Source organism: Marmota monax, unplaced genomic scaffold (assembly GCF_021218885.2).
Source record: "Marmota monax isolate L192 unplaced genomic scaffold, Marmota_monax_Labrador192_F-V1.1 WCK01_AAM20220418_F8-fsc00015, whole genome shotgun sequence".
NCBI classification, from domain to species: Eukaryota; Metazoa; Chordata; class Mammalia; order Rodentia; family Sciuridae; genus Marmota; species Marmota monax.
The window spans coordinates 26,923,495-26,938,603 of record NW_026692194.1 but is presented as its reverse complement, the minus strand read 5'-3'; the positions used below and the strand labels follow the sequence as shown (position 1 = coordinate 26,938,603).

General features: G+C 37.7%; 1 protein-coding gene across 11 annotated transcripts in view; it reads left to right on the top strand.

Moving 5' to 3' along the window:
- Arhgef33 (Rho guanine nucleotide exchange factor 33) overlaps positions 1-15,109 on the top strand; it is an 81,734-nt gene that overhangs the window by 9,532 nt on the left and 57,093 nt on the right. For all 11 annotated transcript variants that reach the window (XM_046425487.2, XM_046425465.2, XM_046425471.2 and 8 more), the window contains exons 6-10: positions 159-383; positions 4,710-4,839; positions 10,609-10,741; positions 12,219-12,302; positions 13,563-13,646. In XM_046425487.2, coding sequence (XP_046281443.1) covers positions 159-383; positions 4,710-4,839; positions 10,609-10,741; positions 12,219-12,302; positions 13,563-13,646 — 656 coding nt within the window. The remainder of the gene's footprint in view (positions 1-158; positions 384-4,709; positions 4,840-10,608; positions 10,742-12,218; positions 12,303-13,562; positions 13,647-15,109) is intronic.

The window sequence follows — 15,109 nt, the reverse complement described above, 5'->3', positions numbered from 1 at the left end:
TCTCCTTTCCCCTTTATTGTGGGTTAGCTTCCACATATCAGAGAAAACCTTTGATCTTTGGTTTTGGGGAATTGGCTTATTTCACTTAGCATGATAGGCTCCAGATACTTTTTTTTTTTTTTTAAAGAAAGATCTTGACAGCAGGTGTTATTTTTCAGGAGTGAACCCAACAACTCCAGAAGCAGATGAAAACCTCAAGTCTTGTCTCTCAGCTGATATCCAGCCTAAAGGCCACCTCTCATCTGGTGTATGGAGGCAGCCAAAGGATGGCAAAGAATGGGGCGAAGAATATGTCACAAAAGACCACCCAGATAAACTCAAGGAAGCTGGCCAGGGTAGACACAGCTCCCTGGAGAATGTTTTATGTGAAACCTCTTTAGCTGGTAAGTTTCACAGGGAAAGCAGGTTAAAATTTTAAAGTATAAGGTATACCAGGGCTTGGAACCAAAGGGCTAGAATCCTGGCAATGTAGATCCAGTGGACAAATGTGATACCTAGTCTCTGGGTTCTTTTTCAGATGAAGCAATCAAAGGCCACAGAGGTAAAGGGACTTACCAGAGGTCACATGGCCTGTTGGGTATTAACCTAGATTTTGCATGTTCATGACATTTAGCAATATAGTGCTTTGGAGATAAAAACCAACATAAGGTTGGTGGAGAAGAAGGCAAAACTTCATGAACTATTTAGTGATGTGGAATCTTCAAAATATAAATCTTTTATTAATAGTTCTCTACCTAAATACCAATCACTGGAACAGGTTCTCTCCTCCCTCCCTCTTTCCTTCCTGCCATAATCATTACTGAACACTTAACTATGTTCAAACAATGGCATTTCCTACAATGGAGGGTAATTTTTTAAACTAATTTATTTTTATTATCAAATACATTAAAAATTAAATAGTACTAAAAGGTTTGTTATAAAAAAAACAGCAGCAACCACTTTGAGCTCTTTTGGCAGTTTCTTCTGGTACTTGCTTCCAGCTTTTTATAAAATGTCTGTGCTACTATTTTGCAAACAGTACTTTATTAAAGGTTAATTTCTAGCTAGAGAGTAAAATTCACAGAGTGTATATTTTAGCTTCTTGACTTTTTACATGTATATATCCACAGCGATCATCACTCAGATCAACATATACAATATTTTTACTACCCCAGAAAGTTCTCATACACCTTCCAATCAATATCTAACCAAAAAACTTCTACTATGTCTTCTACTACCATAAATTACTTTTGTCAGTTTTCAAAACTTCATATGAATGGAACTGTATGGTATGTGCTTTTTTGGTGTCTGGCTTCTTTCTCTCAATATAATGTTTTTTTGAGATTCACTTATATTATGGAGGTATTAATTCCATTTTATTAATCACACTAAATGAATATACTACATTTAAAAAACAATTCATTCTTCGATAATGAGCATTTGTACTGCTACCAGTTTTGGGACTATTACTAATTAAACTGCTATGAATATTCTTGTACAAATGTTTTAAGTATATACCCTATTTATCTTGGGTTTACACCTACAAGTGGAATCTCTGTTGTAGAGGCTAAGATTATATTTAAAAGAAATGACAAACAGTTTTCTGAAGTGGTTGGATAATTTTATACTCCCACCACCAATTAATGAGAACTCCAGTTGCTTCACATTCTTGCCGTTAGTCAGCATGAACAGTCTTTTTAATTTTAGCCATTCTCATGAGTTGGTACTTGTAGTACCATACTACAAATTTGTACGTCTCTGATGATATTGATATTGAACATCTTTTTCTCATATGCTTATTGGTTCTCCATAGATCTTCTTTTACAAAGTACCTGTTTAAGTCCTTTTTAAATTGATTATTTTTTGTCTAGAAATTTAAAACATATCTGGCTATGAGGTCTTTATCAGATGTATGTGATGAGAATACTTTATTCCAGTCTATGGTCTGCCTTTTCACTTTTAGTCATTTAGTCAAATAAAAGTTTTAAATTTTGATGAAATCCTATTTGCCAATTTTAAATTCTTTTAATAGCTTGTGACTTTTGTGTGCTTCCAAGAAGTCTCTGCCTATCTCAAGGTTGCAAAGTTATTCTCATGTGTTTCTTCTAAAATATTTATAATTTTAGCTTTCACATTTAGGCCTATCACTTATTTAGAATAAATTTTGACATATGGTGTCAGAAAGGGGTCCAAATTCATTTTTTCCCCCAGATGATTATATAGTTACTTCAGTGCTAGTTACTGAAAATACCTCCATTAATTTACACAAGGGAAAGTCAAGTGATCTTATATGGGTGAGTTTAATTCTAGAATTTATATTTTTATTCAAATTATCAGAGAATTGATACCTTGGTGGTATAAAGTCTTCTATTTGAATAACAGGGTATTTATGTTCTTCCTATCTTCTTATATTTTTCAATTTATAAAGATCTTCTTGAATTTTTCTTAGCAATATTAAGAGAAACTCTACCCTTTTTTTTTTTTTTTCTTTAAAGCATTTGCCCAGGGAACCTCGGTCATCCTAGCCTACTCTGGCCCATTACACTGTATTCTCCTGGGACTTCAGTCTTCCTAGGAATTTCCTTCATATTTCTCCCATGCTAGATTCCTGCTTGGTTACTGTGTTAGCCAGCTTTTTGTTGCTGTGACCAAAATACCTGACAAAAACAACTTAGTGGAGAAAAGTTTATTTTGCTCAAAGTTTCAGAGGTCCAGTCCATGGTTAGCTGACTCTTGCTTTTGGCCCAAAGGGAGGCAGAAGGTCTTGGTGGAAATTGTGGTGAAAATGAAAGTTGCTCAGCACATGGCAGCCAGGCAGGAGAGAGAGAGAGAGAAAAAAAGAGGGGGGGGGGGGTAGGAGAGAGAGCTCAAGCGCAAGGAGTTGGGAACAGATATAGTCCCCAAGGCCACTCCCAGAGTGACCTACTTTTTCCAGCCACATTGACCAGTCAACAAATACCATCCAGTAGTCTATTCGGCTATCAATGAATTAATCTATTTGCTGGATTAATTCACTGATGAGATCAGAACCTTAATCATTGCCTAAAAGGCCCACTTCTGAACCTTGTTGCATTGGGGATCATGTCTTCAAAACATGAGATTTGGGGGACATCCCAGATCCAAACCATAAATTTATGGTCACTTATTATGGGTTTTCATCTTGAATGTTCTTGGTATCTTGGTTTACTCCTTATTTTGATGAAACACATCATCTAGTAGTTTTCACATACATGACTGATAATTTGGCTTAATATAAAACCATTTTCCCTCATCAGTTTGAAGCAATTGTTCTATTGTCTTCTAGTTTCTAATGTTGCTATTGGAGAGTTCAATACCATTGTGAACCCCAGTCCCTTGAATGTTACCCTATTTTTCTACCTGGTAACGTTGAGTCTCCTTCTCTTTATCCTTGGTGTGCTTAAGTTTCCATGGTGATGTGCTGTGCCTTCCAATGATTTGAGAGTCTTTTTGTTTAATTACGCAGAATACAATGGTCCCTTTCCTTTGGGAATACACGGCCTGGATTTTTTTTTTCTACTATTACTTTGGTAATATCCTTCCACCCATTTTTTTTTCATTTTCTCTGAAGCTTCTAATAATTTGAATTTGAATCTCTTAGACTGAATTGTTCAACTGCCATATTTTCTCTCCTATTTTTCTTCAATATCCTCTTTCTTCTTGTTTTTATCTGGGGGAGATTTCATTGACTTTATCTTCTACCCTTTTTATTTCTGCTGTTTTAAAAAAAATGCCCAAAAGTTTCTTTTTAAAAGCGTTCTGTCTTTTAAAAAATAGCATCTTATAATTGCTAAATGGCTGGAATATTTTTCTCATATCTCTGATAATATTAACTATATAATTTTAAAAAGTTTTCATTATATCTTACATTGTCTCTGCTTCTTCAGTCTCCCTCACCTTAAATAAATGCACATATACATTTTTTCCTCTTTTATGGTATATACTTATTCAAATGCCTGAGTATCTTCAAGAGATTCTTAAAAAAAAACTGGAAATTTTGTGTTATCTAAGCTTGTCATTAAACGGGCTTCATTACAGATGGTGAATCAGGTAGCAAATGAACTTTTTTGGCAGGTGGCCTCTTCATGTCAATTTCTGAGGGCCTTTTTTCCTTGGGAAGTTCACCTTATCAAGTGGAAGACTCTCCCCCTTGCCTGGAGTGATAAAGCCTGGCTAGTGGCATTCTGGGTCCTGCAGGGGAAGGGGACCCAGGGGAATCTCACTGTTCAGAATGCAGGTGGCCTTCTGTGAGTGCCCTTGTTTTCATGTTAGCATCTCAACCCTGCCCTCTACGTCTGGAGTTGTTAGCCCAGATCCCAGAGAAAGGGCTTCCCTAGTTTCACTTTTCCCATTTCCCAAGGGATGGAAGTGAGGAAGCCAGTGAGAATCTGTGTGTTCGACGCACCTACGTAGACTTTTGGCCATTTCACTTGTTAACAATGGCCCTTGCTTGCACTTTCTTGGTGTATCCAGTCCTTGAGTCTTTCTGCTGCTTCTCAGTGGATTCTCTATCTGCAGACAGGAGCAAGAAGATTATGTGTCCTTTGCTCTGCTGAATGAATTATATCTTATATCTCCATTCTGTTTTCTGTCTTCCAAAAATTTGCTGTCTTTTTTACTGCTTTTGATATTTTTTTTATTGCTTTCTGTCATTTTGTAGGATTTGGGAAAGAATGATTAACAAAAATTTCCTCTTTGGTTTGTTTTTAAAGCCAAAAGACAAACTGTGGCTCTAGAACTGCTTGAATCTGAAAGAAAATATGTTATTAACATCTCTCTGATCCTGAAGATAAAGGCAACATTCCAGGGGTCAGATGGAAAGAGGAATTCCAAAGAGAGAAGGTATCCATGTATTCATTGCCTTTGCTTTTCAGATTGATTAGGATTTAAGGTAAGTTGTTCACCATTTCCACCTTGGGAATTCTGGGGCCTACAATGAGTTCTAGAAATAATCTTTGAAAAAAGAATAAGCAATGATAGCAGGTAACTCCTGGAAAATCTCAAACTTAGATTCTAAGCAGGTAAGAAAATGAGTATAGTCTCCAGGGCCTGTAGTGTCTCTGATATGGTGGTTAAGAACTTAAAGGGCATATTACAGTGACACAGCCATGTCAATGTTTAGAGAAGCTCAATTGACAATAGCCAAGCTATAGAATCAATCTAGGTTGCCTTATAACAGATGAATGGATAACAGATGCCTTATAACAGATAATGGATATTCTACTGTGTAAATATATATACACAGTAGAATATTACTCAGCCATAAAGAAGAATGAAATTATGGCATTTGCTGGTAAATGGATGGAACTGGAGAATATCGTGCTAAGTGGAATAAGCCAGTCCTAAAAAGCCAAAGGCAGAATGTTCTCTCTGATGTGTAGATGCTAACCCACAACAAGGGAGGGGAAGAATAGAAGTTCATTGGATTAGACAAAGGGGAACAAAGGGAAGAGAGTGGGCATGGAATAGGAAAGACTGTGGAATGAATCAGACATAACATTCCTGTCCTTATATATGAATACATGAGCAATATATCTCCACATCATGTACAGCCACAATAATTGGATCCTAACTGGAACAAGTTATATTTATTCTATGTGTGTATACTGTGTCAAAATATACTCTACTGTCACGTATATCTAGAAGAACGAATTAAAAAAAAAAAAAGAACTTAAAGAGAGGCATTGCTCCCTGTTGCCATGGATCACAGGTCTCAAAGAGGTACAAGGAAATGGATATGGTGGGTCTGAAGCATTAAGTAGCCATTGGATAAATGACACTGGAATGATATAACTCTTCAGGTGTTCTCACAATACCAGGTCACTTCTAAGATTGCGTGTGTGTGTCTGTGTGTGTGCTCGCGCGTGCATGCACGCTCACACACCTGTGTTGTGGGGCAGTGCTCTAAAGTGTAGGTAAAGTATTGTAACAGCTACTATCCCTAATGTTACACACCTCAATCTATACCTGTTCATAGCGTAGATTTTCTCGTTCACTCTCTGTTCAGAGAAAGCAGGAAGGAAAAAAGTAAGAATTGGTGAAGAAGACTAATGTAATAAAGATGAAATGATCCAGAACAATTGAGGCAGGCAAAGGCCAATCCAAATGAATGGATGGGGAGCCCCTAATTATATTTTTCTGCTCCCTACCATGCCCCTGATTTTGCTTGACTTTGCAGCTCCCAGCAATACACCATGTCACCAGAACATAATGCTCCTCCTATCTAAATGACCAAAGTGAGGAAATATTCCCCGACAAACTCACAAGTGCCTTGACTATTTTCAAGGAATATATTACTGTAAAACTGAGGTGAACAAAATTTAAAGTAGTAATGAACAGAAAAGATAATGTGACACATTTAAAGCTGTGACCAATAGAGATTCTGGGCTGGGCTTCACCTTCTCTCAGTGGCCACCTGGATTCTCACAGTTCCTTCCCATCCCCTCTGACCATCGATTTTTCCCTTCTAGATACCAATACAGCTTATCTAACCCTCCCACCTCTCATTCAGGGTTCTGGGAAGTTTCTAGCCTCTAGGGTTTTGTTTTGGTTGGCTATTGCTAAATACCTGCTCAGTTTACATTAATCAAATCTAAAGGTGAGGCTACCTTTTGGTGTGGCTTTGCTTCCATGTCTGAGAATCCTAACCAGCAGAGTCTCTTCCTAGTTTCTGTCAATTTGGGAAACTAGGACAAGAATGGGAAAAGAGAAAAAGATAATTGTTTGCAGGTCCTATGCTAGGCACTTGATTTTAACTTCATGAAATCTTCACCAGACTTGGGGCTGGTGATGTCAGTGGTGGAGTGCTCGTCTAGCATGTGTGAGGCTCTGGGTTCCATTCCCAGGACCACAAAAACAAACAAATAATAAAACACAAAATGCTGTGATTTCTACCTTATGGATGAAGAAACTAAGATCTAGAGAAGTTTAAAGGCACATAGACAATTAGTGCCAGAATTCAAATGCAGACCTGTATGACCCGGAACCTTGTACTCTTTCCATGTCACACAGTTTCTCTCTAAGGACCTTGTGGTTTCAAGGACACCACTTCAACTAATAGGAATAGGAAACATTTCTCCAAAAGCAAGAGGCACAAATTTATCTCTTCCTATTTCAAAACTCAGGCTTTTCTCTTGAACAACCCAAAAGTTCTTACTTCGGATCTCAATTGACCTGCCAAATAGAGATGCTAAATATATTTGTAGCTGTCAGAATAGTAGAGTTTTTTTTTTTTTTACTTGCTGTCACTTCCTATTTTTCTGACATTCTCTCATGATCTATCACTGAGTAAGAAGAAGTAGATCCCTCTCTCAAACTTTGAGATTAAAAAAATTAAAGCTGTCATATAATCCTCAACAAAAGATAGTTATTTCATATATCCATGATAATGCTATTCATATTAGTTATTTACCAAGCTAGCCCTCTTTTCTTTTTGTAAACAAAGCAGAGAAAAAGCATCAACTCACTGGGGATGTGGCTCAAGTGGTAGCGCGTTCACCTAGCATGCGTAGGGCACTGGGTTCGATTCTCAGCACCACATAAAAACAAAATGAAGATATTGTGTCCACCTAAAAAACTAAAAAATAAATATTAAAAAAAGAAAAAGCATCAACTCCATATTCTTGATACTCAAAATGAATCTCTGAGCCAGCCGTGTTGGTGCACACCTGTAATCCCAGTGGCTTGGGAAGCTGAGACAGGAGGATCATGAGTTCAAAGCCAGCCTCAGCAAAAAGCGAGGTGCTAAGTAACTCAGTGAGACCCTGTCTCTAATAAAATACTGAAGAGGGCTGGGGATATGGCTCAGTGGTCAAGTGTCTCTGAGTTCAATCCCTGGTACCAAAAAAAAAAAAAAAAAAAAAGAATCTCTGGTTCTGAGTGTGGCAGTGTTGCCATTTATCTACCCTAGAATTAGATTTTCATTATCCTTCTTTTCCCTAAGCTTTTCTGAAACCTCTGTGTACTTTAAATGGACCTATTGGTATTCTCCATGCAAAGGTGAAAATAAATTTATTAACATTTACTGCCTTTTCCATCACAAACTGCAAGCCTTTGACACTTTCTACCCTATTGGAAAGTAACCTGGGTTGAAAATAAAAACCACAACAACTACAACTTGACACTCAAACCTGACATTGCCATATCTCAAACTAAAATAAAGCTTTAGGTTTTCCCTGGGAGGGAAAAGAAGTGAATTGCTCAAGAGCTGCCTCAGCCTGTCTCGAGGCAGCCTGTGCCTGATGGAATGGGCTGGAAGCTGCAAACACATGCTCCCAGCTGAAGCTTGGGCAGATCTTGTTGAAAGATCCCAAAAGTTAGAGTTCTGGCCTCCTTTTTGGTCTGACTCACCTAGATAGGGCCACGACCTTAACATTAAACACCTGTCTGAATACTTATGGGGAGGATTGCCATTTAGCCTGATAAGCTAAACTCCAGTTGCCACATCCACCCAGAACTGAACCAGCTCTGTGCCACCAGGTGGCACATATTTAATTATTCATGCCCATCCAGTATGGTTGTAGTATTCTGTACCTGAAGCCCAGAAGTTATTTTAGCCTACTACTGGACTGGCAAGAGAAAATTTATTAACTTAAAATTATAGCCTCTGGGTAGGCAAAAATGTTTTTGCATCTAGACTTTTGCTGATACTAGTGTTTTACTCTGTCAGCACCATCAGTTGTGCTTTCCTCCATCAGGTTTATGGTCTTTTCCCAGTCTTTCTGCATGGCTTCTAGCAACCCCTCCAAATTCCTCTCTGGTCTAGACAGGGATTACTAAGACCTTCCAAGCCCACCATTCTATCTGTACAGCTCAGATCGAGAGGTCTCTCATCTGATATTTAGGATCAGCAAACTTTGCATATGTGGAGACTCATTGAACAGAAGATGGAGGGAATGGGATGGAAGGTTTCCTTGTATATTAGTCAGGATTCTCTAGAGGAACAATCAACAGGATCTATCTATCTTATTATGAAAAGAGGATTTATTAGATTGGCTTACAGGATCAGAAGCCGAATAGTCCCCATTGGTCAACTGTTGAATGGAGGACTGGAGAAACTAGTAGCTGCTCAGTCCAACAAGCCGGAGTCTAAGAAGGGGAGAAACCTATGATTCAGTCCCAGTTCACAACTAGAGGCTGGACACTCCCTGGAGACTGGTCAGAGTCTGCTTTGGAAGAGGGAAGGAGCTGAAATCCAGTGTCCTCAGGTGATCTCAGCAGCCGTCTAAGCAGCTGCTCAAGAAGAATAAGTTTTAATCTACATTGATTTTTCTCCTTCTTCCATCTTTTTTCCATCCAGGTCCCCAGCCTTTTGGACTAAACCATCTACATTCAGGGCAGGTCTCACCCTTTGGTTTGCTCTTCCATATAATAATTATCTCTGGAAACACCCTCGTCGATGTACCCAAAAGTCTCTTAACTTTATGCATTTCTTAATCCAATCAAATTGGTAATCCCGGTTAACCATCATAGTTTGTATCTTTCATAGGGGAGCTTGGTACCTTATTCTGGTTTGTCTTCGCTGAGTTACAGCCACAGGGAAGTCTTTGGAAATGAGTTGAAAAATCTAACCCATTCTTCTCAATATGATATCATTTCTACTTTCCCAGCAAAGTTCTGCTTGTTGGCAAATTACTCCAGTTGTCCACTAATTTGCTCCCATTAGAACCTGAGGAAGTATTTAAATAAGTTCAGCACTCAGTGACAAGTAGGCCATCACGTTCATCTTTCTTAAATTTGTTGTGTTGAAAGCACAGGGAACCTACTTTCAATTTACTTCTCTCTCTCTTTTCCACTGCACCCTTCTCTGACTTCTCTCTTCCTCCCTTCATTTCCTCTGGGGAAAAAATGATGCATATTAAGAGGAAGAGGAAAGAGATTTGAGGATGGGAAAGAGATTCTGTGAAACTCCAAGGAGTACCAGGACAGCCCTTGTCTCTAGCCTCTGCAGGCAAGACTTTGTCTTTGCCTAGTTTGCCTCTTAGGAATTGAAAGAAAGGGGAAAAGAGACCCTCTCATTGCCCCCCAACTCCCTGAGCTTTTAGTTACTAGCTTTAAACAAATTTTCCTACTTACCTAAATAGCAGTCTGCTAGCCAAGAATAACTAAGTGCCACATTAGATGCTGTCATCTACAGCACAAATTAGAATAGATTATTTGCATATTAAATTGGAATAAGTTTAAAATATTATAAAAAAGGCTTCTCTTAGAATTTCCACTCTTAGGTATGATAAATAAGAGTGTACCAGGTGAACTTTAAAAAGGTCAATTGAGTGATAGGCTCTTACTATTTGATCAATACACATTTGTATAGGGGCCATCAGTAATGGGGTCTTTTTACAGTGTGAAGGTATCAGCTAAGGTCTATGACAACTTTTTTTTTTTTAATCTTAAATGCAGGCCTGTAACTCACAGTATTTCAGAGGACTGTGAAAATGTGACCTGCTATATTTATCCCTACCCCTGCCCCCATGCTAGGGGTTTCATCCAGGGCCTCATGCATGCCAGGGGACCACTTACCACGGAGCCACATCCCCAGGCCCTGCGTTTATGCTTGTAGGATCTTTTCTTCTCTACACCTGGTATGTGTTTCTTTCTGTGCTCTGTTTCAAGCCTCTTCCCTGGGTCTTTACGGTACATTGTCCAGCAGCACCTGGATTTGCTTCATGCACTGCAGGAAAGGGTCCTGAAATGGCCACGCCAAGGAGTTCTTGGAGATTTATTCCTTAAACTAACAAATGATGAGGTAAGCCATTTTTAAATCCTCCTCTACAACTTTAATTATATCGATCTGTGTTTCCCTCATCTGCTTCTCTTAACGGAGAATCTAAAAAGAGTGATTTGCAGAGGAACTACTACTAACTTCCTTATTCTACAATTACTGAATAAGATTCAGAGAGATTTTAAAGGCTTTTCTGAAATCACCCAGCTTGCTGGGTAATGAGATATCTGTGTGACTGGAAACATGGTAGGTCTTTTAACTTCTGGTTCATAACTTTATATAGAACTATAACTGACTTCACTGAAAATGCAAGTATATATGATTATATGTGTTTATGTTCATATACTCATGCTCATAAATATGCATACATACCTGTAAAATAAGCGTATAAGTATATATGTGTGTATTTTCACACATAATTTTCATTCTTTAGATATTTTTTAAAGTATGGCTATTTGTCCTGAATATCTTTTGTTTTCACTTCCTTGGAGAAAGGAAAGGGTGCTAAGTTTTGAAAATCTATATAATGTTTTACATAGAAAATATGATCCAGACCAAGGCTACAAATTCAAATGTCTGCAGGGCCAGATAGTGACATAAATGAGAGATGTGGGTTAAATGTAATACAATATGGACTGGTGGGAATTACACTGAATTGCACATATATTTTACTATAAAAATAGCTCACAGTTTTATCCAGTTATTATTCAGGAAAATGGACTAGAGTTGCCATACTTCTATTTTAAGAGAAGTGAACAATCCACAATTTTGTGTAATTTTTTCTTATTTTTAAAATACTGTGTGGGCTACTTACAATTGGTCTGAAAATCAGTTTTTGCCTGTAATCAACCTCTGTATAATGATTCTCAAATGCAGGTAACAACACAAAGTTTACAAATTAGTTGTAGAGAAAAGTAAGTATAACACTACCTCTCTAATAACCCTTTCACTTGTTTGTAGTCACTGTGATTTCTGGGGCTAAGAATTGTTACATCTGTGAGGATATCACTTTGGAAACTATGTTTTTCTAAAGGGAAATTGCATAGGTAAATATGCACTTAGTTGAAAGATGCAGGTAGTTGAAAACACTGAGAACCACTGGTCCAGATAATATGAGAAGGGTTGGCCAGAGTTTTTATTTGGATGTAGATAATTAAAATGAAAATTAATTACAAAAACAAAATAAGCATCTTTATCATTTAACAATTTAAAAATACTTTTTCAACCTTAAGACTTTCATTCTGCCCTTAGTTTATTATTTCATGTCATTGAGGTAGGGCCATTGAGTTTTGGTTTCCAAATTGTAGTGATGTTTACATTAAAACCAAAAAGATTTATTAAAAAGATAACACAAACCTCCAAAATACATTAAAGAACACATTAATTGAATGATTAAGATAATCTCTGCCAAGCATTCCTTTTCAATATACATAGCTTTATAAATATATTGTCGTTCCTGTTTCCAGGTTCTTACCTTGCATTTTTTGTGTTTCTTTTAAAGAATAACTTCTTGGATTATTATGTTGCCTATTTGAGGGATTTGCCAGAATGCATCTCATTGGTTCATGTTGTTGTTCTGAAGGAGGTAAGTTAATTCTATGTGTGTGCTGTCTTTTATTGGCATATCATTTATGCCATGTTGCTGATCTACCCAGTCAGTACAGCATGTACACTCTGAGCCTGTTTTCAGGTTAAGGGATTGCCTGAATAGAGCCACTGACACCTTTCCTAGGGCTTTAGGAGCCTACTCAAGATCACATCTGTTGCTTTGATCCTTGCCCTGCTTTATTGGTCCTCTGTTCTACTTCAATGAAATTATAGGCAAAGTAAATAGGTGTTCTAACCAGAACTCTTCAGGTTGCAGCTTTTATGCTGTGTGTGTGTGTGTGTGTTTCAGGTTTGGAAGATATGAATCTCAATATTCAAATCATCTTTTGTCAGTTTATATGATCATAAAGTGGCTGTAGTCATGTTGCTTTAAGAGCTACTGCTGTGGTGATATATTAGGTAATCAATAAGTATGTATACATCTATAACACTTCTATTTATTTTAGGTCAGTAGGAAAAAACAGTGTCAGAAGCCCCAAAGCTGCAAATTAATCAAGTCTCATAAGAGATAAGAGGCTCTGTCTTGCTTTCTACTTCAAACTCCCACCCCTACTCCCAATCTAGTATAATGCCTACTATAAGTTAGCATTCAGCAAATGTTTGGGAAGCAGGAAGGGGAAATGGAGGAAAGGAAAGGCACATAGAGAAAGCCCAACATGTTTTCTGCTTCCAGGCCAAACAACCAATTTCTAATGACATTTCCCTCCAACTCTGATGAAACTCTAAGCCATCCTTAGAGCCTGTTAGTAAACCATCATAATGATTACTTGCTGGAGAACTTTAATTAATTAATTGAACTCAAATATAATTTAAGTGCCCATTTCTCTTTTTTAAAAATATTGTTTGGTTGTCAATGGATCTTTATTTTATTTATTTATATGTGGTGCTGAGAATCAAACCCAGGGCCTCACACATGCTAGGCAAGCGCTCTACCACTGAGCCACAACTTAAATGCCCATCTCTATTTAGCTCTGTACTAAGATGCAAAGTGGGGAAGGAAAGTGTAGTTTGGAAATTTAAGTGGATTCAAAAGACATATATGATACGCTCCTTGCTAAAGAAGAGTTACCTCTTTGGTCATGTCCCTGCACATGTGAAAGATCAATGCTTCATGGTGATCTTTGGAAAGAGAATGCTCTGGGCATAAATCCTTTCTTCTCTGGTGCAGCTGACTCCGGGGTTCTGCTGCCAGAGCTGGAGGAACACTGAAAAGTGACTCCACCTTTCTTTCATTCAGGGTGATGAAGAGATTAAATCTGACATCTATACACTGTTTTTTCACATAGTCCAGCGGATCCCTGAATATTTGATACATCTGCAGGTAAGCATGGCGAGGCAAGCCATCAAACTTATTCTCATATTGAAATATTATTTTTGGCTTCCGACTTCTACTGTAAAGATTCAAGGAATCATTAATATTTCTAAGTGTTTACGTGGCTTATATTATTATGACTACCCCATACCTCATCATACTCTGTGGGATAAACTAAAAATCTCTTATCTCCAAAAATCTTTTTTTTTTTGTACCAAGGATTGAACTTATGGGCAGTTGACCACTGAGTCACATCCCCAGCACTATTTTGTATTTTATTCAGAGACAGGGCCTCACTGAGTTGCTTAGCACCTCGCTTTAGCTGAGGCTGGCTTTCAACTCGCGATCTTCCTGCTTCAGCCTCCGGAGTCACTGGTATTACAGGAGTGTACCAAGTGCTTGGCTCCAAAAATATCTTGATTTATGATGCCTGACTTTGAGTTTTACCTTTATTTACGAGCCATGTCCCCCTATGGTGATCCAGGATTGAAGCACTTTATTTAGTGCCATCTACTTTGGCTCTACAGTCATCTAAATGTCAGCTCTTGGTGTCTAAATTTCTATTTAACCTGCCCACTTAATTGCTATTTCACTTGGCTCAAGTCAAAGTTTTTACTTTACAATGCTTATACTTATACAGAAGAGTCATGAAGAAGCTGATGAGCAGATCTCTTCACACCATTTTTCCACAGGGTTTGAGGCACATTGAAGGGAGTAGAGCCAAGAGATTCATCAATCTCTTACTAGTCCCTCTTCTTCCAATCACCCACCTGTTCTGCTTTAACTACTGACTGGTCTTTGAAGTAATTCAGCAAAAAACATCTTAGGAATACTTGTGATTAATCTTAGATGGAGGCAGTCCAATGTCAATACTGAGGTTTTCTAAATTTTGTATGGCTTTAAGGCCTAATAGCATTTTCTCATGATAATTATATTATTACTTAATATAATTCCTTTCAAAAATCCCATAAGATAGGAATCATTGTTACCACTTTTTAGATGAGAATATGAAGGGCTAAAGAAACAAGTAATATGCCTAAGTTCTTATCTAGTGGTGAAAAACTAGGACTGAAGTCCAGGTCTTGCAAGTATTAGAATATGGTAAATAAGCCCTGGTTCTACCTTGTGATTTAAGTTCAAAGCCTTCCTCCATTACTTACTAGATATGTGATTTAGTAAAGATCTCTTAATTTCTCTGTACCCCCAATTTTCTTATTTGCTAAAGAGAGATAATAATTATACCTGTCTAACTAGGTTGTGGTAAAAATTAAATGGGGTAATATATGTAAATGGCTCAGTTCCTGACAAGAAGTATTAAACCAATGTTAGCTTTACCAAAGTCCAGTCACATACATCTACCATAGTACAGTAGATATTAGTCCATTTTGGTGTTACTATACCAAAATATCGGAGGCTAGGAACTTTATAAAGGAAAGAGGTTTATTTGGGCTCATGGTTCTGGAGGCCCAAGA